The sequence below is a fragment of the Balaenoptera physalus genome (assembly GCF_965194825.1).
Source record: "Balaenoptera physalus genome assembly, chromosome: 6".
NCBI lineage: Eukaryota > Metazoa > Chordata > Mammalia > Artiodactyla > Balaenopteridae > Balaenoptera > Balaenoptera physalus.
Window position 1 is genome coordinate 99,512,184 of NC_138885.1, and position 24,116 is coordinate 99,536,299.

The 24,116-nt window shown below is 36.2% G+C and overlaps 2 protein-coding genes across 2 annotated transcripts in view; one reads left to right on the top strand and one right to left on the bottom strand.

Annotated features, from left to right (window-relative positions):
- LOC309663405 (gamma-crystallin B-like) overlaps positions 1 to 24,116 on the bottom strand; it is a 309,600-nt gene that overhangs the window by 274,589 nt on the left and 10,895 nt on the right. The window lies entirely within an intron of this gene.
- PTH2R (parathyroid hormone 2 receptor) overlaps positions 1 to 24,116 on the top strand; it is a 105,462-nt gene that overhangs the window by 70,507 nt on the left and 10,839 nt on the right. Inside the window, exon 9 of the mRNA XM_082467161.1 lies at positions 4,691 to 4,757. Within this exon, the coding sequence (XP_082323287.1) occupies positions 4,691 to 4,757 (67 nt within the window). The remainder of the gene's footprint in view (positions 1 to 4,690; positions 4,758 to 24,116) is intronic.

The window sequence follows — 24,116 nt, forward strand, 5'->3', positions numbered from 1 at the left end:
GGCCCTTAAGGAGGTAATTAAGGTTAAATGAAATCCTAAGGGTATGGCTCTGATATGATAGGATTAGTGTCTTCATCAGAAGAGACATGAGGGAGCTCCTTCTCTCTGTGTGTGCACATGAAGTAAAGGTTTTATGAGCACACAGCAAGATGACAGTGCCTTGCATTTTGATCTCAGACTTCAGCCTCCAACTGTGAGAAAATAAATGTCTGCTGCTTAAGCCCTCAGTCTATAGTATATTGTTATGGCAGCCCAAGCAGACTAATACACTTATGATACATGAAAAGGCGATTTAAAGAGAGACAGTTTTAACTTATAGATGTAGTAATGCTGAGCATTCTTCCCTGTTAACAGAATACAGTTTAATATCCACAGATCGTGTACATTTCCTGACAGCAACTCCTTTTTGTTTGCTCCTTTCTTTCATTGAGCCCGTACATTTGTTTTGAGTCACTGAGTATTTCCTTCAGAATCATTTTGTCAGTTGTGCAGTGAAGAAAATGCCACATTATGTGAGCACCTGAATTCTACAAAGAACCTACCACTGTTCCCCCAAATCTGAAGTCTACAGATGATTATCTTTAGGTGCAGCCTTGTTCCAGAACTCCCCATTCATCCATCAGCTTTCCCTCAGTTGTAGAACTTACTGGCTTTGCTTTTTTTTACACAGCGATATTGGAAATCTCAAAGAAAACTTGCAGCATTGCTGTTTGGTTTCTTGGAGGAGGGAGGGAGGTTGAGTCAGTAAAGGGGTACTAAATAATGCTAAATAATTTTACCCTGAGATGTGTAACCAAATCACTTAGATTTGGAATTTTAGGGAAGGTAGAACTGAAGGCATTGTTTGGTCCAATCCCCACATTTGAGAGGTGAATAGAATGAGACCCAGAGATATCAGGTTACATCTCCAAAGCCTACAGCTAGCCTGGAGCAATTTTGACTCATTCATCCATTCAACAGCTAGTCCAGGCCTTGAGCAAGGAAAGAAAGCAAATATATTCATAGTACATTTTATATTGAATTAGATAATTAGTTTTCTTAGTTATCTTGCATTTTTAAAAGAATCATAAGCTAGATATTAAATCATTAATAATCATAAGTCTTTTTGCTGAAAAAATAAGAAATACATGTTTATCATTTTTTAGAAAAAATCCATTAGGTATGTAATACTTTGAAAAATACAACTGATACTAAATATTGCTCTAAAACAGATGTATTAATGTAAAAATATTAAATATAAGTTAGATCATGTGACTCTTCTGCATAAAATATTTATTCCTACCTTACTTAGAATAAAATCTTGAATTCTATAGTGCCCTGATCTGAGTGCGATAATTGGGTTAAGGGGTCATTTTATATTTATTTTGCATAGAAAATAAAACTGTATTACCACATTCATGGCATGATTTTATAATTGCCAGATCTGATTTCTCATGAAATTCAGCTTGTCTAAGATAAAAAGTTTTTGTGGGTTTTCTTGAGCGTCATCATCTGACCTATGTATAGTGCTGTGTCACAAAGTTCAAGTGGAGAGAGCAGACTTGGAGCATCTCCAAAGGACAGATTGGGCCCCTGCTCATGTCTCTTATAGTTGCGATTTATCTTTTTCTGATCTGGCCTTTCAAAGCTAGAACTCTGATTTTCTCTGTTATCTTGGACATTTAGAGATAAGCAGATAAGACCCAGTTTTAGCTCTAAACTCTATAGAATATACAAAAGAAGTCTCTTCCAGTTCTAAAATTCTATCAAATTCTATCAAAGTGTTATTTGACTAAGGTAGGGTAAGATAATTGGGAAGTTTAGATTGGACAAATGACTTAAAAAGTGAATAATTTTGTTTTTCTTTTTACTTACAAAAGCAAAAACACCTTACAAGATACCTTATTACCTTCTCCCGGCTCATTCAAAGGAGATAAGAGATGCCAGCAGGAACCTTAGGGCTTGCAATTGAAAGGACCAAGAAAAGATACACTCCCTCATTCCTAGGAAATCTGCATGGCTCTCAGGGGACTTCACTTCCTCTACTCTTATCAGAGTGTGAGTTGTGGAGACAATACAGTATTAGATCAATATAATTCCCTGGATCCCTCTGGTGGAACAATGCATTTCCTGTTTCCAGTCCTGGCTTCAGGAAATCCTACTTTCTAGTCTGTATGCTTTACCATTCAGCATACAGACTACTGTGTTTCATGCTCTACCATTCAGAACTATGTTTTTACCGACATTTAGTCCTGCATTTCCTAGAGTGTTAAAATTTATTTTAAAAAATCTGGACAGAGGGTAGTTTCTCAGCCATGTTAACAAACACGGTGTGAGCTGGGACATTGAAGAATTAATGAAAAATAAGGATTAATAGCATTTTCTTTAAAATATCTGAAACCTCAGTTGCCTCTTATCAAAGGGCAAATTTGAAACTTTGACATTGAAAATGATCAAAGTCAAGTTTTTCCTGTTTTTAGAAGTAGCTGGTTTGACCTACTTCCAGACACAAGTATTTTGTAGAGCTGAAATTGTGTAATTGAATTCCAGTGTGTCAGGAGACACCACCATGAAATGTCATTGAAGCAGAGAAGATTATGAAGATATTACCAAATGTCAAAGCTGAAAAGAAAATTTATGAAATCCAAATTTATGAAATCCAAAATTTAGTGAAGCAATGTTCAATTTATATTCTCACAATATGTGCCACTTTCCTTACAGTGGGAAGCCTTTTTAGCGTAGTGTGATAGATGTTTTGCACGACTCAGTAACACTTTTATCTTTCTTGCCTGGCTGAACAATGTGGAAAATAGATGCATACAAATAATATGGGCAATGTTCAATAATGTGTAAACAAGTAAGGTGTATGCAAATATAAAATTTCCCTGTGTTTGATTTCCATTCTTATTCAGTCTTCAAGCCCATTGACTTCTCAGATTTCAGTGTGGCTGGACCAGAATTACACTTTGGTCTAGGGGTCTGGTTGATTTAACTGTGGTACTTCCTTCCAATGGAATGCTGGGCTACTAAGCTCTCTTGGTACTGATATGGAAAGAAATTAAAAATATACTATTAAAAGGAAAAGGCAAGTTACAGAACAGAGTGTACATTGCACTTTTGTAAGATGGGGAAAATAAGATTATAATATTTGTATGTGTTTGTATATGCATAAAGAAATACTGAAAGCATATACAATAAAGTAATAAAAGATGTTACCTGTAAGGAGAAAGGCAAGGTCAGAGGTATACAGGAACATGGGGAGGACTGAGAGGTCTCAATGTCTATCTTTTTATAGTTTGTTTTTTGAAATGAGAATGTATTGCCTATATACAAAATTATATTTAAAAAATATGTTGTTATTACATGTGCACTGAAAATGTTTTACCTTCAAGGAATAGTTGAAATAGCTTTTTATTATCCATAATTTGTTCATTAATTTAAAAGTAACTTTCTTAATAAGTTTATTATCCAGAATTTAAAAGTTATCATTATATCATTAAAATTTCTTTATAAAATTTCATTTACTGTTGCCACAATCAATGCTAGGTTTTGTCTAAGGAGAAAGAAACTGAAGGCTTTTATTTATGTATCTTTAATTTAAAAAAAACGTTTAAAGTGCTACATTAAAGTTTCAAGTGGAACTAGTTTTTCTCAACTCTGTTCCATTTATTCTAGTGTAAGACCTTTACCACGAACCAGATTGGGTGAGGTTGAGTCTAACTTACTTTGAATTCAATTCAATTCAACAAATGCTTATTGACTACCTACATGCTATGTACTGTTCTAGGCACTTGTAACAGAAAACAAAAACAACAATGATCCCTGACTATGTAAACTTAAATTCTAGTTGGAGTGAGCAGGAAGCAGAAAATAAATATAACAAATAAGTAAATCAAATCGTGTTTTTATTAAGTACTGTTAAAAACTAACTTTTTAAAATAGAAGATAAAATCATGATCTTATGCAAATATAAAATGAGCACCTATCAAGATTTTTTAACTCACTAATTAATGAGGAAACCAGTAAGATGCTGTAACTGGTTCAAAGGAGAAATAAAAGAATTACATGTTTATATCTAGTAATATGTACACTGAAATAGTTTTACAAATAAATGTAAAAACTCGTCAATATTCACAGATCACAGAGCAATTACATTCCACCAAACACAGCTAATTTTCCTTTCTATGGACAAAAATCATTTGCATTCAGTTTTCTTCTACATTCCTATCAACAAGAATCATTTGCATGATTGTCAGTTTTCTGTTGCATTTCTGTGGATAAGAATGTACTAATGTCAATGTTCTACAACCAATGGAGTAAATTCTGAAAGTGAGAGGACTTTCTCTATCAACAGGGTTTGATTGTTATGGATCTTTCCAGTGATAACAAAAATAAAGAATCAATGGTACCACATTTAGAAGACTAATTTTTTTGTGGCTCTAGAAACATAGTTTTGACTCTTTTATAAAAACAATAAACCACTATTTATAATACTTATCCCCAGGGGGTAGCTAATAGTATGGAAACCAGGACTGTTACACTTTTTTTTTTTTTTACTGTTTTGGGTGTTCTAGGAGATTTTTTTATTTTCCTGTCTACTTGTTTCTTAATCAAAAACCTGGGTCTGGAATTTTGGGTAAAACAAAATGTTACATCTCACTGCTTATTTGCTTTGCTGATTCTTTAATGGAAGTTCTTTTTCATGTCTCAGATGCTGGGAACTTAGTGCTGGAGACATCAAGTGGATTTATCAAGCCCCAATCTTAGCAGCTATCGGGGTAAGTTTAAAAACCTGTATAGTTTAAAGAAAGAAGAAAAAGATGCATAATTCAACTACTGCTAAAACCCAGAGAAAGTTTGTCTGTCACTTTGTTTCCTAAACCTCACATTACAGCAATAGCTGTTGGGAAAGTCTGGATTGGGGATCAGACCCTTATTCATGGCTGACACTGCGATCCATGAAGAAAGTGCATACCCTCCCTTTAATCTGCTAACACGTAGGGAAAATTCCGGGATTTCAAAATATCTATGAACATTTATAGGTTCAAGCAGTTAGGGTGGTCCTTAAACTCTTCCCCCTTTTCAGCCATTATTTTATAAAGTTCTGACCACCTGATCACCTGGTAATAGGTAGGAGGAGGGGGCAAAAATGGAATAGCAAGAGAACAGAGGAATTATCGAGAGAGAAAGATGATAGTGTGATTTATTATAAAACATTGCCTAAAGCTTTTATTTCACATACTTTCCCCAAGGAGTTAAGAGGATTCCATACTCTTTTGGACTCCCTAGTCCAAAAAAGACTAGAGTTGGCAGTCATATTGCATGGGACTTATCTGCCTGTATATTACGTCTGTGTTACAAAAGAAAACAAAATCACACACTTTGTGTCTAACAAAACTCACCAAAATGCTCAATATTCTGTAATAACCTAAATGGGAAAAGAATTTGAAAAAGAATAGACACGTGTATATGTATAACTGAATCACTTTGCTCTGCACCTGAAACTAACACAACATTGTTAATCAACTATGCTCCAATATAAAATAAAAATTTTAAAAAAAGAAAAGAAATGTTTACTCTTGACCTTCCCTGAAGAGTTTATGGTATTAGCTTCTCTGTGGTTTGATGAAGAAATTATACCACCTTGTGTTTTCCTGGTTTTCATGTATTAACCCAAGGTTATAAACATCTTTAAAAAAGGACTGATGTCCCATTAAATGTTAAATAATTTGAAAGTAATATAGCAGCCTGATTTTTTTCTATTTTTTTAATTGAAGTATAGTTGATTTACAATGTTGTGTTAATTTCAGGTGTACAGCAAAGTGATTCAGTAATATATATCTATCTATATCTATCTATCTATCTAGCTATCTATTCTTTTTCAGATTCTTTTCCATTATAGTTTATTACAAGATATTGAATACAGTTCCCTGTGCTATACAGTAGGTCCTTGTTGTTTATCTATTATATATATAGTAGTGTGTATTTGTTAATCCCAAACTCCTAATTTATCCCCCCCCAACCTTTCCCTTTTGGTAACCATAAGTTTGTTTTCTATGCCTGTGAATCTATTTCAGTTTTGTAAATATTTTCATTTGTATCATTTTTTTAGATTCCATGTATAAGTGATATCCTATGATATTTGTCTTTCTCTGTCTGACTTCACTTAGTATGACAATCTCTAGGTCCATCCATGTTGCTGCAAATGGCATTATTTCATTCTTTTTAATGGCTGAGTAGTACTCCATGGTGTGTGTGTGTGTGTGTGTGTATATACACACATATATATACATATATATATGTGTGTGTATATATACACATATATATATATACATATATATACACACACCACATCTTCTTTATCCATTCATCTGTTGATGGACATTTAGGTTGCTTCCATGTCTTGGCTGTTGTAAATAGTAGCAGCCTGATTTTTAACCAATTTTTTCAGTCTTTCTTTGTTCTCCAGTTTCTTACTTTTCTCATTTTGTTTTCTTTTGGACAAGGTGTGTCAGCATGTTGGCATGATGGATCCAGAAGGACAGCTATTAATGTGGTTGAGGTTTTGTAAGATCTATCCAGATAGTCAGATAAAAGCTTATTTATCTCATAGGAAAAATGCAGATAGCAAGGTAGAAGAGATCGAAAAGGAATCTTCATTTCAGAAGCTCATTGATGTAAATATTTAGAGGGGAAAATAAAGTACAGAAGTTTTAGAGAAGCCAGTTTGTACCCTTGCTACAGCAGCCTGTTATCAAATTAGACCCGATTCTAAGTCCTAGGGGAAGCTCAAAACTGGATTGTGGAAATGAGCATATCTACAAAACAAAAACAGACTCACAAATATAGAGAACAGACTTGTGGTTGCCAAGGGGGAGGGGTTGGGGGAGGGAAGGATTGGGAGTTTAGGATTAACAGATGCAAACTATTGTATATAGGATGGATTAAACAACAAGGTGCTACTGTATAGCACAGGGAACTATTTTCAACATCTTATGATAAACCATAATGGATAAGAATATGAAAAAGAAGATATATGTATAACTGAGTCACGTTGCTATACAGCAGAAATTAACACAACATTGTAAATCAACTATACTTCAATAAATTAAAAAAAATGGGTTGTGGATAAATGAATGAATGAATGACTTCAGTTTAGAAACTCATATTAATTTTAATGAAGTGCTGCTGTATTAATGTAGTGATAAACCATCCCATCAAACCTAGTGATAAACTATATCCCTGAGAGATTATCAATAAACTTAAAGAAGATAATTAACTTTATAAATTAACTGGGGTTTACTACTCTGATTTCCCTTTTATGCACTGATACACTAACCTTATCTGCATTTCCAAGCCTTTAACTTTCCTTTCTCTCTCTTCCTTCTTTATTATGTTTGCTCCTCCATCTCTTACTACCACCTTTTTAAAGGGATAACCCATGTCTTAATACTTTTTGTGTCTTCAGTGCCTTGTACTTGATAAATAAGAGGTAATTAAATATTATAAAAATGAGGCAAATTTAAGAACATTAAGTTTGTGTTTTCATTTGATGAAAAGGAAGGGTTTATTAAAATCCAGGGGATCCTTGTAAAATTATTAGGAATTGAAGCAAAGAACAGTGGAGAAAAAAGTAAATCATAGGACATTTTCCATTGAAATAGTTGATCTTTATCCAAAGCTTTGTTGTTTATTTACAGATCTTAGTTACTCACATCACCAACGTGGATGAGAAGTTTATTTGCTGAGGTTTCTAAATTGCAATGTGAAACAGTACAGTTAGGTGATTATAGAGGTTCTGAAAGATTCACCATTGATGAAAGAGAACCAGAAATGATGGTACACTCGATAAATTTTGAAGGAAACTTAGGTGGGATGCCATTTTCGTCTTCTAGAACTAATATTATGAGCAATGCAAAGCAAGAATTCTTAAATATTTTTCCAATATTACAACATCCATTTAATCTCAAAAATCAGAGAAGAGATTCAAGAGCACCTTTCTGTTCACTTAAAGTTACCTTTCTGTTTCTTTATTACAATTCAGCGTTATCTCAGTTCCTTTTAAGTTTTCCTCATTTTACTGTGGAAACAGCCTGTATGGGAAGAGATGCACCTGGAGCCCTGGTCTCAGCACCTGGAGTGTAGTACTCCTTCCTCTGAGCTCTTCTGTGTCCTGAAGCCAGGAAGAATGATGCTAATAATAACAACATACACAGCAAAGTGCTTACCACCACTGGGCACTGTTTTAAACACTTTATTTACATTGAATGATCTAATCCTCCCAATAACTCTAAATGAGGAAACTGCCCAAGGTCACTCAGCTAGTAAGTGGTGGAGCTCAGATTCTAACTTCAGGGTCAATGTCCCTACCTAGTGAGTTCACAGTAAATAATGTGAGCTCTTATAATAAAGAGCTTACATCCCGCACTTATAATAAAAACCAGCATCCCTGATAGTCCAGAGGGGACCCTGTCACTCATGCCCGCACCCCTTTATGCTCTCTGCCTTAGCCTCGTTGTTTCCCTTTCGGTTCCTTGAACTTGTCCATGTCTGCCCCTCTCAGGACTATTCTTCATTTTGCCCTGTACCCCTGGAAGGCTGGGATATGCTTCCTTCTACTCCTCACTTTAAATGTCACTTCTTCATTGTGGCTTCCTTGTTGCCCCCAATCAAAATTAGGTCACCTATTATAACCCGCAGAGCACGGTGAGGTTTTTCTTTCTCAAGATCATCATCAAGTATAATGCTTCTGATTGTTTGTTGAATGTCCATCTTGCCCACTAAACTGAAAGGTTTTTGTGAACAAGAACCATATTTTTCTCAACTTCTATATTCTAATGCCTTGTAATTTTCCTGGCACAGAGTGGACACTCAATAAACACTTGCTGAAAAAATAAAACATGCATACAAAGTAAATATTCTGGGAAACGGTAAGAGGGAAGAAGTGAAATAAGAGCAGAAAGCCCGTATAATTACAGAACTTTTGAGACCATTTTACGCAACCTTTTTATTTTCTAGAGAAGGAAACTAAAGCCCACACAGATAAAGGTCACACAGCCAGTGTGACAAAGACTATAACCTGCATTTTTGGACCATGTTCTTTTCACTTACATTCCAAAGCATGTCAAAATTTTTTCTCGACGTTATGGGAAAATAATCTTTTCAATTTTATGGCTACATTTATAATTTTTTATATGTTAACTTTAGAATAAAAGGTTTGTTTGTTTTTTAGTCTTGCATTTCGTAGTATGGATGAGAGTTCATAGGTTCTAACTTGAAGAAGTCATATCAAGATAATTAAATTTTAGAGATAATCACAGACTTTAGTACACATTTGGAAGGAGCAACTTGATTTTGGAATCGTAGAATCTAAAATTGTAGCACTATGGTTTTCTGTGTTTTGTTCATATGTGGTAAAATTATGTTTAAGAGAATTAAGGTCATTCGAAACATTAATTTTTGTTCTAAAAATAAATGTCTCTAAATATAATTAATTATTCACCCTCAACATCTTGATGTTGATTTGAAGATGATTTTAAGTTCTTCTATATACCATTAAAATATGAAAGGGATGGGCTTCCCTCGTGGTGCAGTGGTTAAGAATCTGCCTGCCAATTTAGGGGACACGGGTTCGATCCCTGGTCCGGTAAGATCCCACATGCCGCGGAGCAACTAAGCCCGTGCACCACAACTACTGAGCCCGCGTGCCACAACTACTGAAGCCCGGATGCCTAGAGCCCATGCTCCGCAACAAGAGAGGCCACTGCAATGAGAAGCCTGCACACCGCAACGGAAGAGTAACCCCTGCTCATCGCAACTAGAGGAAGCCTGCGCGCAGCAATGAAGACCCAACGCAGCCAAAAATAAATAAATAAATAAATTTATTAAAAAAATATGAAAGGAATATTTCCTAATTGACAACGGGACATGAAGCATTGTTTTGGTCCTGGGCCTCCCAGAGCAGCGTTAGGAGGAACAGTGTGCTTGGCCCACAGAGCAGAGAAGCCACAGGCAGGGCAGGATGGATTAGAAGTGGTGAAGGTGAAGTTGGCAGAGGTGATAAATCCCGACCAAGCAGGACACTGCCCCCTGACACACGAGAACCTACGTTTTCACTGGCGTCAACCAGAAGAGATAATAATAGCTGAAGAGAAATAAAACCACAGACATAAAAATACAGATTGTAAAATTGAGCAGATTTGCCCATGAGCATTTACAAGATGGTCTTGAAGAGGCCAGTAACATGGGGTGGAGAAAGCTTTGGTCTTAGCAGAAGTCTGAGATCTTGGATTTACAGGTTAGGGAAAAGAAAAACAGAAACTCTGTGGTATTTGTCTTTACTTGTTTCCTTCATCCTGTGTTAGTCTGCTTCATCCCTCCATCCTTTCATTCATCATCCTCTGATATGTGATCAAATGGTCTTTCTAGTACCTGCTCAATTTCATTTTTAGCAAAATGTCTTTTCTTTTGTCCCTTGACAGAGTTAAATCTCTTTCTGTTTATCATTTGATGAATAAATATTTTGGGGTGCGTTTTTTTGCTTCATGTTTTGTCTCAAAACCTTTTCTTCATTAACCCTCAAACAACTTTGAAATTGGTATTTTCCTTATTCTTAGTTTGAGTCCAAGAGCAGTTATGTAACTAGCTTAGGTATATACATTTAGAAAGTGCTGAAGTTGGAGTCAGGTTCAGGCAGCGTGGTTCCAGAGCCCACAGTTTTCCGTTTGTTGTAATTGAATTTAAGCTCGGCCAGTGTTTGCCAGGGTGAGAGCACATACCCTGGTGCATGAGAGGATTGATTTAGGTAGTGCGTGCAAAGTTATTAAGTAAAATCAATTAACATTGAGAATATTGGTCCCTCTCCAACCCTTCTGAACACATCTCAGAGGTCTCATTTTGATACTCGTCTTTAACACTTTTCTAATGTGTGTGGTGTCTTCCTTTGGGGGATGGAGGTGGGGAACAGGCAACCCAGTCTAGGTAAAATTTCATATGACTTGTTTCCATTGTATTTATTTTTACAGTTGCCTCTTGCTTGTAGCAGCTTCTATTGGTTTTCCATTGCTGGTAATGATATGAAATTTAAATTTTAATAATTTAATAAACGTGGATTGCTTGAAGAAGGGTATTAAGTAAATAATAGTAGATGAATAATATTGATATGGCCAAAATCATGGTGGTGGCACCCTAAGCCACTTGGAAAACGCTGAACTAGATCAGTTCCTTTGACAATGAAATTTGGAGTTACTGCAAAAGGCCTGACCAGTGTAACCAGTGAGTGTCCACATGGTTGTGGGAGGTTAGTTATGTTTCATGTGATCAGGAACGTTAAGGGTATAAATGGATGGGTCATGTTTTCTGTGGCTGGAAGGATGGGTGCATCTGTTGAAAATGCAAGAGATCAGACTGGAAGTGGATAGGGGTTGAATCATGATTGGACTCGCATTCTGTGCTATAAGGACATTGGAATTTTCCTTAAAATTATAAGACATTGAAAGATTTTAAGCAGGATAGTGATCTGATTAGATCTGGGTTTTGGCCTGATGGGGATGGTGCCCCAGGCACAGGATGCTCCTAACCCTGGAGATGCTGCAGAGAAAATCTGTTCACCGCAGGCTCCCACGATGAAGAAGGATAGGCTGAGTCAAGCAAACTCGGTATTCTTCCCACATTCACTCATCAGATACTTCAACCCATCCCCTCCAGGGATGGAGACAGTAAGGGGGACTGAGGAGCACAGACATGCACATCAGTTGAGCTGCCTTCCCTGGAAGGAAAAATCAGGAATGGGGATCAAATGAACTAGTCTGGAGGTATGGACATCTGTCTAAGAGAGCTATTGGCTATTCACTTTTTTAAAAAAATTTGTTTATTTTATTTATTTAGTTTTGGCTGCATTGGGTCTTCATTGCTGCATGCGGGCTTTCTCTAGTTGCTGTGAGCAGGGGCTGCTCTTTGTTGTGGTGTGCAAGCTTCTCATTGCGGTGGCTTCTCATTGTGGAGCACGGGCTATAGGTGCACGGGCTTCAGTAGTTGTGGCACGTGGGCTCAGTATTTGTGGCTCGCGGCTCTAGAGCGCAGGCTCAGTAGTTGTGGCACACGGGCTTAGTTGCTCCACAGCATGTGGGATCTTCCCAGACCAGGGCTCGAACCCGTGTCCCCTGCATTGGCAGGCGGATTCTTAACCACTGCGCCACCAGGGAAGTCCTGGCTATTCACTTTTAAGTATATAATTCTATCTGACTGACTCTGACATCAATTATGATATTTTGAAGGTCCTCAGATTTCTATATGAGAGGTCATTTTCTTGATGCAGGCTTCCAAAGAAAGATACAGGAAGTAAAGTGTTGCATTAAAATTGGAACAACCAGAACTTCCCTGTGGTCCAGTGGTTAAGACTTTGCTCTCCCAGTGCAGAGGGCCCAGGTTCGATCCCTGATCAGGGCACTAGATCCGGTATGCCACAAATGAAAAATCCCGCATGCTGCAACTAAAGACCCCGCATGCCACAACAAAGATCCCACATGCCACAACTAAGATCCGGCACAGCCAAATAAATAAATAAATATTTAAAATTGGAACAACCATAAACAGTGTTAAACTAAGGTGAGCAACAAAGGGACATCAGTGCTTCAGCTGTTGGTGACCATGAGCAGGGTGACGGCAATCCTTGTTGTTTTCTTCTTTTGATAGGAGTCAAGCCCATATCTTCAATTCATATAAATCCATTCCTTTGGAGAGACCACAAACTCCCAAAATATTTCTCTGTACAATGTATTGCTTCATCGTAGCTGAACTAAAATGAAAATGTGCAGTAAGAACTATTTTTTTTAAAGGTACCAAGAAAAGGTAAATATCATCAACAAAATGTAAATGTATTACTAATTTAATTACTAATTTTAATGTATTACTATTTAATAATATATCTTTTATACTTGGAGGGTCGAAATTTCTTCCAGAGTTACTTTTCTTATAGTACATACATCTAAGCAATGTTTATACAGTGGGAGTGGTAAAATAGAAAATCCAAGATTCAGTCTTAAACCAACCCAAAGCTTTTATTAAAGACACTGAAATTGGAAATCAGGGCTAGTCACTCGCGGAGACGTTAGAATTTATGTACTTGTTTTTCTATAGGCAGTAGTTCATTTTCTGGTAACCCCTCAAAAGTAAGCCATAGAATAAAAAAATGTCCATGCTGGGAAGCATTCTGGGGGGCTCTTGCCTGATGTTAACCTGGCAACACTATTGCAGAGATTTTTGAGCTTTAAATAACCCTACAGAGAACTGATAACTGTGAGAGTTTATAGTTTTCTTTATATATGTTGATGGATTTTAGGAAAATACAGGGCAATAGTCCGTCCCTCCTTCCCTCTCCCCTCCCCTCCCCTCCCTTCCTCCCTCCCTTCCTTCCTTTCTCTTTCTTTCTTTCTTTTCCTTCCTTCCCTCCTTCCTTCTTCCCTCCCTCCCTCTCCCTCCTCCCTCCCCCTTCCCTTTTTCTTTCCCTTCCTTCCTTCCTTCCTCCCTTTCCTTCTTTCTTCCTTCCTTCCCTTCTTTCTCTTTCTTTCTTTTCTTTCTTTCCTTTCTTTCATTCTTTCTCTTCTTTCTTTCTTCCTTCCTTCCTTGTTATTGGTATATTTGCTTGTTTTTAGATGTCTACCATGGCTTACAGCACCACTGTGTACCCAAGCTAAGGACTAATGTCTGACGTCGAGTAGTTTGTGGTGTTTGTCATGGGCTTGCTCATTCTATGAATAACGATCTAATTTGAATGACTAACTAAATAGTGGCCCTTGAGGAGACTGCAACTACTCAGAGTGCATTAAATGGAGAGCTCCAGACTTTCAATTTTTTTCTTATACATGTTTTGTTCCCTGTACCTGTCAAAGGATATCTCAGGGAATTCTGGCAGGTGGAATAAGATGGTACTTCTAATAAATTCCTTTAAGAAAAATTCTAAAGTGATATGTTTAAAAAATCATATCCAGTGCACTTTATAAAATATGAAAAGAAGGGGACAAACAGAGTATAAGCTTCTCAGCTGCTGTTGAGTCAGTGATTCATTTCCGCCCAGTTGTTATTAAAGGAGGCTCGATCATGAAGCACAAGAAAGGAGCATGAGAGGGATGACTGGTAAGGGAGAAGTTTTAAGTAAAATGGATAAAATTTAATCTCTGATCTTTGATGGAATTGCAAATACAAAATTTTTTTTTTACCCAGAGGAAAATCTCTGCTCCATAATCTCTTTCCTCTTCTAAATCAGTCAGCTATAGAACCTTGAGTGAAATTAAAGCTCTAGCATTTACCCCTAAGTTATAAATTGAATTCCAAAGGATAAGAAGTGAACTACATATTTTGTCTTCATATCTATTATACAGATAATCAAATTATAGTAGCTGATATAGATTAAGGAGTTTATTATCTATCATTTAAATGTTCAACATTTAGAATTGATACACATATAAACAAAGCAAAAATGTTTCTCATGTTCATGATATTGAAAAAGAAACCAATATATGGGGTGAGATGTGATGTTTTCAGAGAATCTCTGAGGGCAGCTAATACATAGCGTCCCTCTTTGCTGCTCAGATTCTAAATAAGTAGAGATATAAAACAAAAGAGGAGAGAGAGAAACAAAGCAAAACCCTTATAGCTGTTAGAGTCTGGGTTGGAAATTGTGATCTTCGGTCTGTTAGCCAAGTGAACCAGTTGAAGAACCCCACAGTTAGGCAGGATCTGCCCACCCAGGCACAGATTGCTGAGGGGCAGGCTCCTAAGCCTGGAGATGCTGAAAGTCTGCTCACTACAAGCTCCCAAAGAAAAGAAGGATGGGCTGAGTTAAGCAAACTCAGTATTCGTCCCATAGTCACTCATCAAATACTTCAATCCATCTTCTCCAGGGTTGGAGACAGTAAGGGGAAGTATGGAGAACAGAAGTGCACATCAGTTGACCTACCTTCCCTGGGAGGAAAAATCAGGAAAGGGGAGATAGCAAATCTTCGCCATCAGGTATCCAAAGGCATTGATGAAATTTTTAAGTGTAAATAGATAGTTTTAAAGATATTTTATAACAGTGGAATTTCTTATACATAAATTTTGACTTCTTTCTCTACTTATGTCTTTTGTGATAGACACCTAGAAGTGAAAATTCTACATTGAAGGGGGATATGCTGATTTACCTCAATATAAGTAGGGTTTAGAGAGTGCACGTTTCATTCACTCATTTATTCATTCACTCATTTAACAAATCTTGATTAAACACCAAGAACATGGCAGGTGCTGTGTGAGGCAATGGGGATGAGATGGGGGGAACAGGCATCAATTGCTCCTTAAACTTAAGCATAGTGGGTGAGACAGACATTAAAATGTGACGAGTGCTGTGGTGGGGCTGGGGTGTGGGGAATAGCTTTTGAGAAGTGACATTCAGCTTAAAGCCTGAGAATGAGCTGTCCTAGTAAGGGTGAGAGAGCGGAGGGAGTAGGGAGAATGATCCAGGCAAAGGTGATTCTAGGAGCAGTCTCTGAGACGGCCCGAGGAGCCAGAGGTTTCACGGCTGAAATTTTGACTTTGAAGCTCATCTGTGGTTCACTTTGAATAAATCTTTAAAAATTTAATTGAGAGAGATTCTAATGTTTATATTTGCATTATTTTAAAACCACATTTGCATACAATTTATTCTATGTGCTACTGGCTTATTAAATGGCTTTAAGCAAAATTTTCCCTCCAAGAAGATTACTTGAGATATGCAAGGACTCTCTAAATGATTTTTTTTTCTCTCTGAATGATATTTCATTTAAAAATAATTTTAAAAAATCTCACCAGAATGTGTTGTTCTTTTTCATTCCATTTCCCCATATATAGAGTCATTTTTCCTTCTGCAGACTTGGATCTTTCTTTAGAGCAGGATTTTTTCTTTTATGTCTTTATTGATTTGTTCTATTTATCATTTCCTTCAGAAAGAGAAATGATCTTCATAATGACTCTGAATTCCATGCTCTCCATGTAAGCATCTATCCCTCATCACAAAAGTCTTTGTTCTTCATCCCTTCATTTGGGAAGATTCTTCAAGTGTCTTCTAAATTGCTAAATCCACTTTCCTGCTCTGTTAGACCTAATGTTTAGGTTTCTAATACTGACTTTAAAACTGGGTTATAAGTTAGATTCTTTACAATCTTTTCTTAATCCATCCTGCTCTTTAAAAAATTTGTCTCCATCTCAATCTTCTATTAACTCAGCTCTATTTTATGGGCAGTTTGGTGCAGTGGTTAAGAGTCCATGCTATGCATCCAGGCTGCATGGGACTCATGAGGGCTCTGCCACTTGCTGGCTGTGTGACCATGCATAATTTGTGTAAGCTGTGACTCAGACTCCTCATCTGTAAAACGGGGGCAATATGCCTATCCCATAGAGCTGCTGTGAAGACTAAGCGTCAATTCACCTAAAACACTTAGAATAGTAAGTAAGTAGTCAATAACTTAGTTTCTAATTAACCTATATTCTATACTTTCCTAAATTATTTATAATAATTTTTTGGAAATTCATTCAACTGTTACTGCGTGTATCAATATGTGTGTGTGTGTGTGTGTGTGTGTGTGTGTGTGTGTGTATTTTGTTTACCTATCTTTTAAGGCAGCAAGTTCTATTTTTCTTAATTCTTAATTCTTTCCATAATCCACTTTGCTGTCCTTTGAGTTATAAAACCAATGGACTGATTGGTGTGTGTCTTCTTTAATAAGTTTCTGGGAGTTTGCAGTATTTACTTAGTATGGTCTACTGACTTGAGTACAGAGTCCCTGGTCATGGGCATTTTAATATGGATGGATTTTAAGCTTGGCCCATCTGAAGCCATTTGTAATTCTTTATTTTTTCCAGGAATAAGGAGTGGCAAATGACAATACCCAGCTAACATTGCTTCCATAGCTCTGCCAGCTTCAGCTCCTAGCACTTGGTCCTTCACACAGTAGTTACACAGCATCACTCCCCACTGTTTTCACTCCCAGCTGCATTTGTATTGCCAGGGAGTATAGTCTTAGGGAGAGAGGAATTAATGAAGCATGAAATAAGTTTGGCCATTCAGAAAGTAGCGCTCATGTGATAGTTCTCTACTTCAAATGTGTTGGCAGAAGAACAACTCATCAAGCTCAATGAAGAACCATGGTAACACTGTATCACAAAAAGAAAGTGACAGTTCTCCAAAAACCAAACTTAAAGCCACAGAATATTGCAATCTTATTGATAGAGAATTCAAAATAGCTGTCATAAAGAAACTCAGTGAACTAAAGGAAAATATAGAAAGGCAATTCAATAAGCTCAGGAATAAAATTGATGAACAGAAGGAATATTTTGCCAAAGAGACTGAAACTCTAAAAAAGAACCAAAGAGAAACTCTGGACCTGAAGGACTCAATAAACGAAATGAAGAAAGCACTGGAAATAGAGCAGATGATATGGAAGAGAGACTAGTGAGCTTGAAGATAGGAATCTAGAAATGATACGGATAGAAGGGAAGAGAGAATTAAAATCTTAAAAAAAGAAGACATTCTATGAACTATTTGACTCTATTAGGAAGGGCAGCATTATGTTAATGGGTATCTCAGAAGGAGAAGAGTGGAAGCAGGGAGGAGAAAGTTTATTTAAAGAAATAATAGCAGAGAATTTTCCAAACCTGAGGAAGGAACTGGATATAGAAGTCCATGAAGCTGGGAGAACAACTAATTACTTCAATGTGAAAAAACCTTCTCCACAACACATTATATTAAAGCTGTCAAAATAAATGACAAAGAAAGAATTTTAAAGGCAGCCAGGGGAAAAGACTGGCAACCTACAAAGGAACCCCAGTTAGGCTATCAGCAGATTTCTCAGCAGAAACTCTACAAGCCAAGAGAGAGTGGAATGATGTACTCAAAATATTGAAAGATAAAAACTCTCAGCCAGAAATACTCTGGCAAAGTTATCATTTAGATATGAAGGAGAAATAAAATTTCTCAGACAAACAAAAGCTGAGGGAGTGCATTGGTACAAGATTTGCCTTGTATGAAATGTTGAAAGGAGCTGTTCTTCCTAAATGAAAAGGTAAAAGTGTGCAAAACTTTGAGTAAGGTGAAAAATAGAATCAGAAAATTGCAACTCTATATCAGAATAGCACAGAGGTTAAAGGGAAAAAAGCAGTAAAAGCAACTATAGCTATTTCAAGTTGGTCACAAACTCACAACATAAAAAGGGATAATTTGAGATGACAGAAACATAAAAACGGAAGAGGAAAGTACAGAAGTCATATAGTCAAATGACGATAAGATGCTATCGGCAGAAAAAGAACAATTTTATCTATGAGAATTTTAAACAAACATGGTAACCAGAAAGCATAAATCTAGAGCAGAAACATGAAACATAAAAAAGAGGAAATGGAGAAAATATCATAGAAAACCACCAAACTAAAATGTCAGTCAGAAACACAAGGAAAAAGAAATAATGGAGATATAGAGCAACTAGAAAATAAAAGATAAAATGGCAGTACTAAGTCCTCATTTATCAATAATCACCCAAAATGAAAATGGATTCAGTTCACCAATCAAAAGACACAAAGTGACCGGATGGATTAAAAAAACATGACCCAATGAAATGCTGTCTCCAGGAGACTTATGTCAGCTTTAAAGACAAACATAGACTCTAGTGAAGGGATGGAAGATGATACTCCAAGTAAATGGCAGCCAAACGAAAGTGGATGTAGCCATACTCATAGCAGACAAAATAGATTTCCAGCCAAAAGAGGTAACAAGAGACAAAGATGGACATTATATAATGATAAAGGGGACGACACCAACATGCACCTAACAAATGATCACCAAAATATATAAAGAAATTATTAACAGACCAAAAGGGAAAGACTGACAGCAACACAGTGATAGTTGGGGACTTTAACACCCCACTTACATCAATGTATAGATCATCCAGACAGAAACTTAACAAGCAAACAGCAGCCGTAAAACATTAGACCAGGTAGACTTAATAGATTTATACAGAACATTCCACCCAAATGTAGCAGAATACACATTCTTCTCAAGTGCACATGGAACATTTTCAAGGACAGACCAAAAGTTGGGACCCAAAACCAGTCTCAATAAATTTAAGAAGATTGAAAAAATAACAGCATCTTTTCTGATGAAACTAGAAATCAACTACAAGAAGAAAGCTGGAAAAATCATAAATATGTGGAGACTAAACAACATGCAACTGAACAAATATTGAGTCAAAGAAGAAATCAAAGTAGAAATTAAAAAATACCTTAAGACAAATGAAAGTGAAAATACAACATGCCAAAATCCATGGGATGCAGCAAAAGAGGTACAAAGAGGGACGTTTATAGCAATACAGGCCTACCTCAAGAAACAAGAAAAATCTCATATAAACAATCTAACTTTACACCTAAAGGAACTAGAAAAGAAAAACAAATGAAGCCCAAATTCAGTAGAAGGAAGGAGATAATAAACATTAGAGTGGAAAGAAATGAATAGAAACTAAAAAGATAATAGAAGAGATTAATGAAACTAAGAGCTATTTCTTTGAAAAGGTTAAAAAAAATTAACAAATCTTTAGCTAGATTCACTTAAAAGAAAGAGAGAAGGCTCTGATAAATAAAATTACAAATGAAAGAGAAGAAATAATAATGGATATCACAGAAATGCAAAGGATTAAAATAGAATATTATGAACAGTTATATGCCAACAAATTGGACAATATAGAATAAATGGACAAATTTTTATAATTATACAACCTTCCAAGGCAGAATCATGAATAAATAGAAAAATTGTAATAGACTGATCACTAGTAAGGAGATTGGAACAGTAATCAAAACCTCCCCAAAATCAAAAGTCCAGAACCAGATGGTTTCACAGGTGAAATCTAGCAAACACTTGGAAGATTTATTACCTATCCTTCTCAAGCTCTTCCAAAATATTGAAGAGGAGAGAATGCTTCCTAACTCATTTTATGAGGACAACATTACCCTGACACCAAGGACAACACACAAAAACAAAACTTACACGCCAATATCTTTGATGAACATAGATGCAAAAATCCTCAACAAAGTATTAGCAAGCTGAATACAATAGTACATTAAGAGTATCATATCTTATAATCAAATGAGATTTATTCCAGGGATTCAAGGATGATTCAATGGCTGCAAATCAATCATGATACACCACATTAACAAACTAAAAGATAAAAATCATATGATCATCTCAGTAGATGCAGAAAAAGCAACTGACAAGATTCAACACCCATTTATGATAAAAATTCTCAATAAAATGAGTATAAAAGGAACATACCTCAACATAATAAAGACCATATATGACAACATCATAATCCCAGCTAACACATTCAACAGGGAAGAACTGGAAGCTGTCTAAGATCAGGAGCAAGACAAGTATGCTCACTCTTACCACTTTTATTCAACATAGTATTGGAAGTCCTAGCCAGAACAATTAGGCAAGAAAAAGAAATAAAAGGCATCCAAATTAAAAAGGAAGAAGTCAAACTGATGCTACTTGCAGATGACATGATTTTGTATATAAAAACCCCTGAAGAGTCTGCAAAACACCTGTTAGAACTAATAAACAAATTCAGTACAGTTGCAGGATACAAATCAACATACAAAAATCTGTTGCATTTCTGTACACTAACAATGGACTAGCAGAAAGAGAAATTAAGAAAATAATCCCATTTACAATTGCAACAAAAAGAATAAAATACCTAGGAATAAATTTAACCAAGGAGGTGAAAAACATATACACTGAAAACTATAAGACAGCCTGAAAGAAACTGAAGACTATGCAAAGAAATGGAAAGATGTTCTGTGCTCATGGTTTGGAATAATTAACATTGTTAAAATGTCTACATTACCTAAAGCAATATACATATTCAGTGCAATCCCCATCAAAATCCCAAGGACATTGTTCAAAGAACTAGAATATAAAAATCCAAATATTTGTATAGAGCCACAAAAGACCCCTGAATAGCCAAAGAAATCCCAAGAGAAAAGAACAAAGCTGGTGATGTCACACTCCCTGATTTCAAACTGTATTACAAAGCTATAGTAATCAAAACAGCATGGTATTGGCAGAAAAAGAGTCACACAGATAAATGGAACAGAATTGAGAGACCAGCAATAAAACCACACATATATGGACAATTAATTTAAAACAAAGGGGCAAAGAATATACAATGGAGAAAGGATGCTCTCTTCAATAAATGGTGTTGGGAAAACTGAACAGCCACATGCAAAAGAATGAAAGTGGACCACTATCTCACACAACACACAAAAATCAACTCGAAATGGATTAGACTTAAATGTAAGAACTGAAACCACAAACTCCTAGAAGAAAACATATGCAATATACTCTTTGGCATTGGTCTTAGCAATATCTTTCTGGATATGTGTCCTCAGGCAAGGGGAAAAAAAGCAAAAATAAACAAATGGGACTACAGCAAACTAAAAAGCTTCTGTATAGCAAAGGAAACTACCAACAATAAAAAAGACAACCTACCAAATGGGAGAAGATATTTGCAAATCATATACCCAATAATGGGATTAATATCCAAAATATATAAAGAACTTCCACAACTCAACAACAAAAGATGGGTAGAGGAGCTGAATAGACATACAGATGGCCAACAAGCACACAAAAAGATGTTCAATATCACTAATTATTTGGTAAATGCAAATTAAAACCACAATGAGATATCATTCCATGCCCATTAGAATGGCTATTATCAAGAAAAATGAGAAATAACGAGTGTTGGAGAGGATGTGGAGAAAAGAGAACTCTACATATTGTTGGTGAGAATGTGAATTGGTGTAGCTACTATGGAAAACAGTATAGAGATTCCTCAGAAGATTAAGAACAGAACTACCATATGACCTAGCTATTCCACTTCTAGGCATTTATATGAAGAATGCAAAGACACTAATTTGAAGTATATGCACCCCTATATTAATCACAGCACTTTTTACAATAGCCAAGATATGGAGATAACCTAAGTGCCCATTGAATGGGTATACAAGATATGATATCCGTATCTATATCTGTATCTATATATCTATATCTATATCTATATCTATCTCTCTATCTCTCTATCTCTATCTATCTATCTATCTATCTATCTATCTATCTATCTATCTATCTATCTATCTATCTATCTATTCAGACACAATGAAATACTACTCAGCCATAAAAAGATGAAATCTTGCCATTTGTGACAACATCGATGGACCTTGAGGGTATTATGCTAACTGAAATAAGTCAGAAAGACAAGTATTGTATGATTTCACTTACATGTGGAATATAAAAACAAAAACAATATCCCCCAAAACAAAATAAATGAAGAAACCAAATAAAAACAAACACCTAGATACAGAGAACACAGTAGTGTTTACCAGAAGGGAAAGGGGTGGGGAGGACAAAATGGGTAAAGGGGATGGATAGAAACTACCTTTTGGTAGTGAGCATGCTGTAATATATACAGAAGTCGAAATATAATGTACACATGAAACATATAATGTTATAAACCAATGTTACCTCAATAAATAAAAAGTTAAATTTAATTAAGAAATAAAGGTAGTGGTTAAGAATTCACAATACAGACTCACATAGGCCTGGTTCAAATTCCAGCTGATAGCTGGGTAGTCTAGGTCAAATCAGTTAATCTCTTTGAGCTAGAGTTTCTTCATTCATAATAAATGGGCATAATAAAAATTCCTGTCTCATATTTATGTGAGCATTTAAACTAGACAGTGTGCAATAACTAGTAGCTCTTATTAGCCTGAAAACATCCTTCTTCCACAATTTCACAGCACAGCTCTGTCCTTCCTCTAGGGTATGGGGCTCAAGACCCAGCCCCCAGTTCTTTTTTTTTTTTTTAGTCTTTATTGGAGTATAAATGCTTTATATTGTTGTGTTAGTTTCTGCTGTTTAACAAAATGAATCAGCTATATATATACATATATCCCCATATGCCCTCCCTCTTGCATCTCCCAACCTCCCTATCTACCCCTCTAGGTGGTCACAAAGCACCGAGCTGATCTCCCTGTGCTATGCGGCTGCTTCCCACTAGCTATCTGTTTTACATCTGGTAGTGTATATATGTCAGTGCCACTCTCTCACTTCGTCCCAGCTTACCCTTCCCCCTCCCTGTGTCCTCAAGTTCATTCTCTACATTTGCGTCTGCGTCTTTATTCCTGTCCTGCCCCTATGTTCATCAGAACCATTTTCTTTTTTTTTTTTTTTAGATTCCACATATATGTGTTAGCATACGGTATTTGTTTTTCTCTTTCTGACTTACTTCACTCTGTATGACAGTCTCTAGGTCCATCCACCTCACTACAAATAACTCCATTTTGTTTCTTTTTTATGGCTGAGTAATATTCCATTGTATATATGTGCCACATCTTCTTTATCCATTCATCTGTCGATGGACACCTAGGTTGCTTCCATGTCCTGGCTATTGTAAATAGTGCTGCAATGAACATTGTGGTACATGACTCTTTTTGAATTATGGTTTTCTCAGGGTATATGCCCAGTAGTGGGATTGCTGGGTCATATGGTAGTTCTATTTTTAGTTTTTTAAGGAACCTCCATACTGTTCTCCATAGTGGCTGTATCAATTTACATTCCCACCAACAGTGCGAGAGAGTTCCCTTTTCTCCACACCCTCTCCAGCATTTATTGTTTATAGATTTTTTTGATGATGGCCATTCTGACCAGTGTGAGGTGATACGTCATTGTAGTTTTGATTTGCATTTCTTTAATGATTAGTGATGTTGAGCAGTCTTTCATGTGTTTGTTGGCAATCTGTACATCTCCTTTGGAAAAATGTCTATTTAGGTCTTCCACCCATTTTTGGATTGGGTTGTTTGTTTTCTCGATATTGAGCTGCATGAGCTACTTGTATATTTTGGAGATTAATCCTTTGTCAGTTGCTTTGTTTGCAAATATTTTATCTGATTCTGAGGGTAGTCTTTTCATCTTGTTTATGGTTTCCTTTGCTGTGCAAAAGCTTTTAAGTTTCATGAGGTCCCATTTGTTTATTTTTGTTTTTATTTCCATTTCTCTAGGAGGTGGGTCAAAATGGATCTTGCTGTGA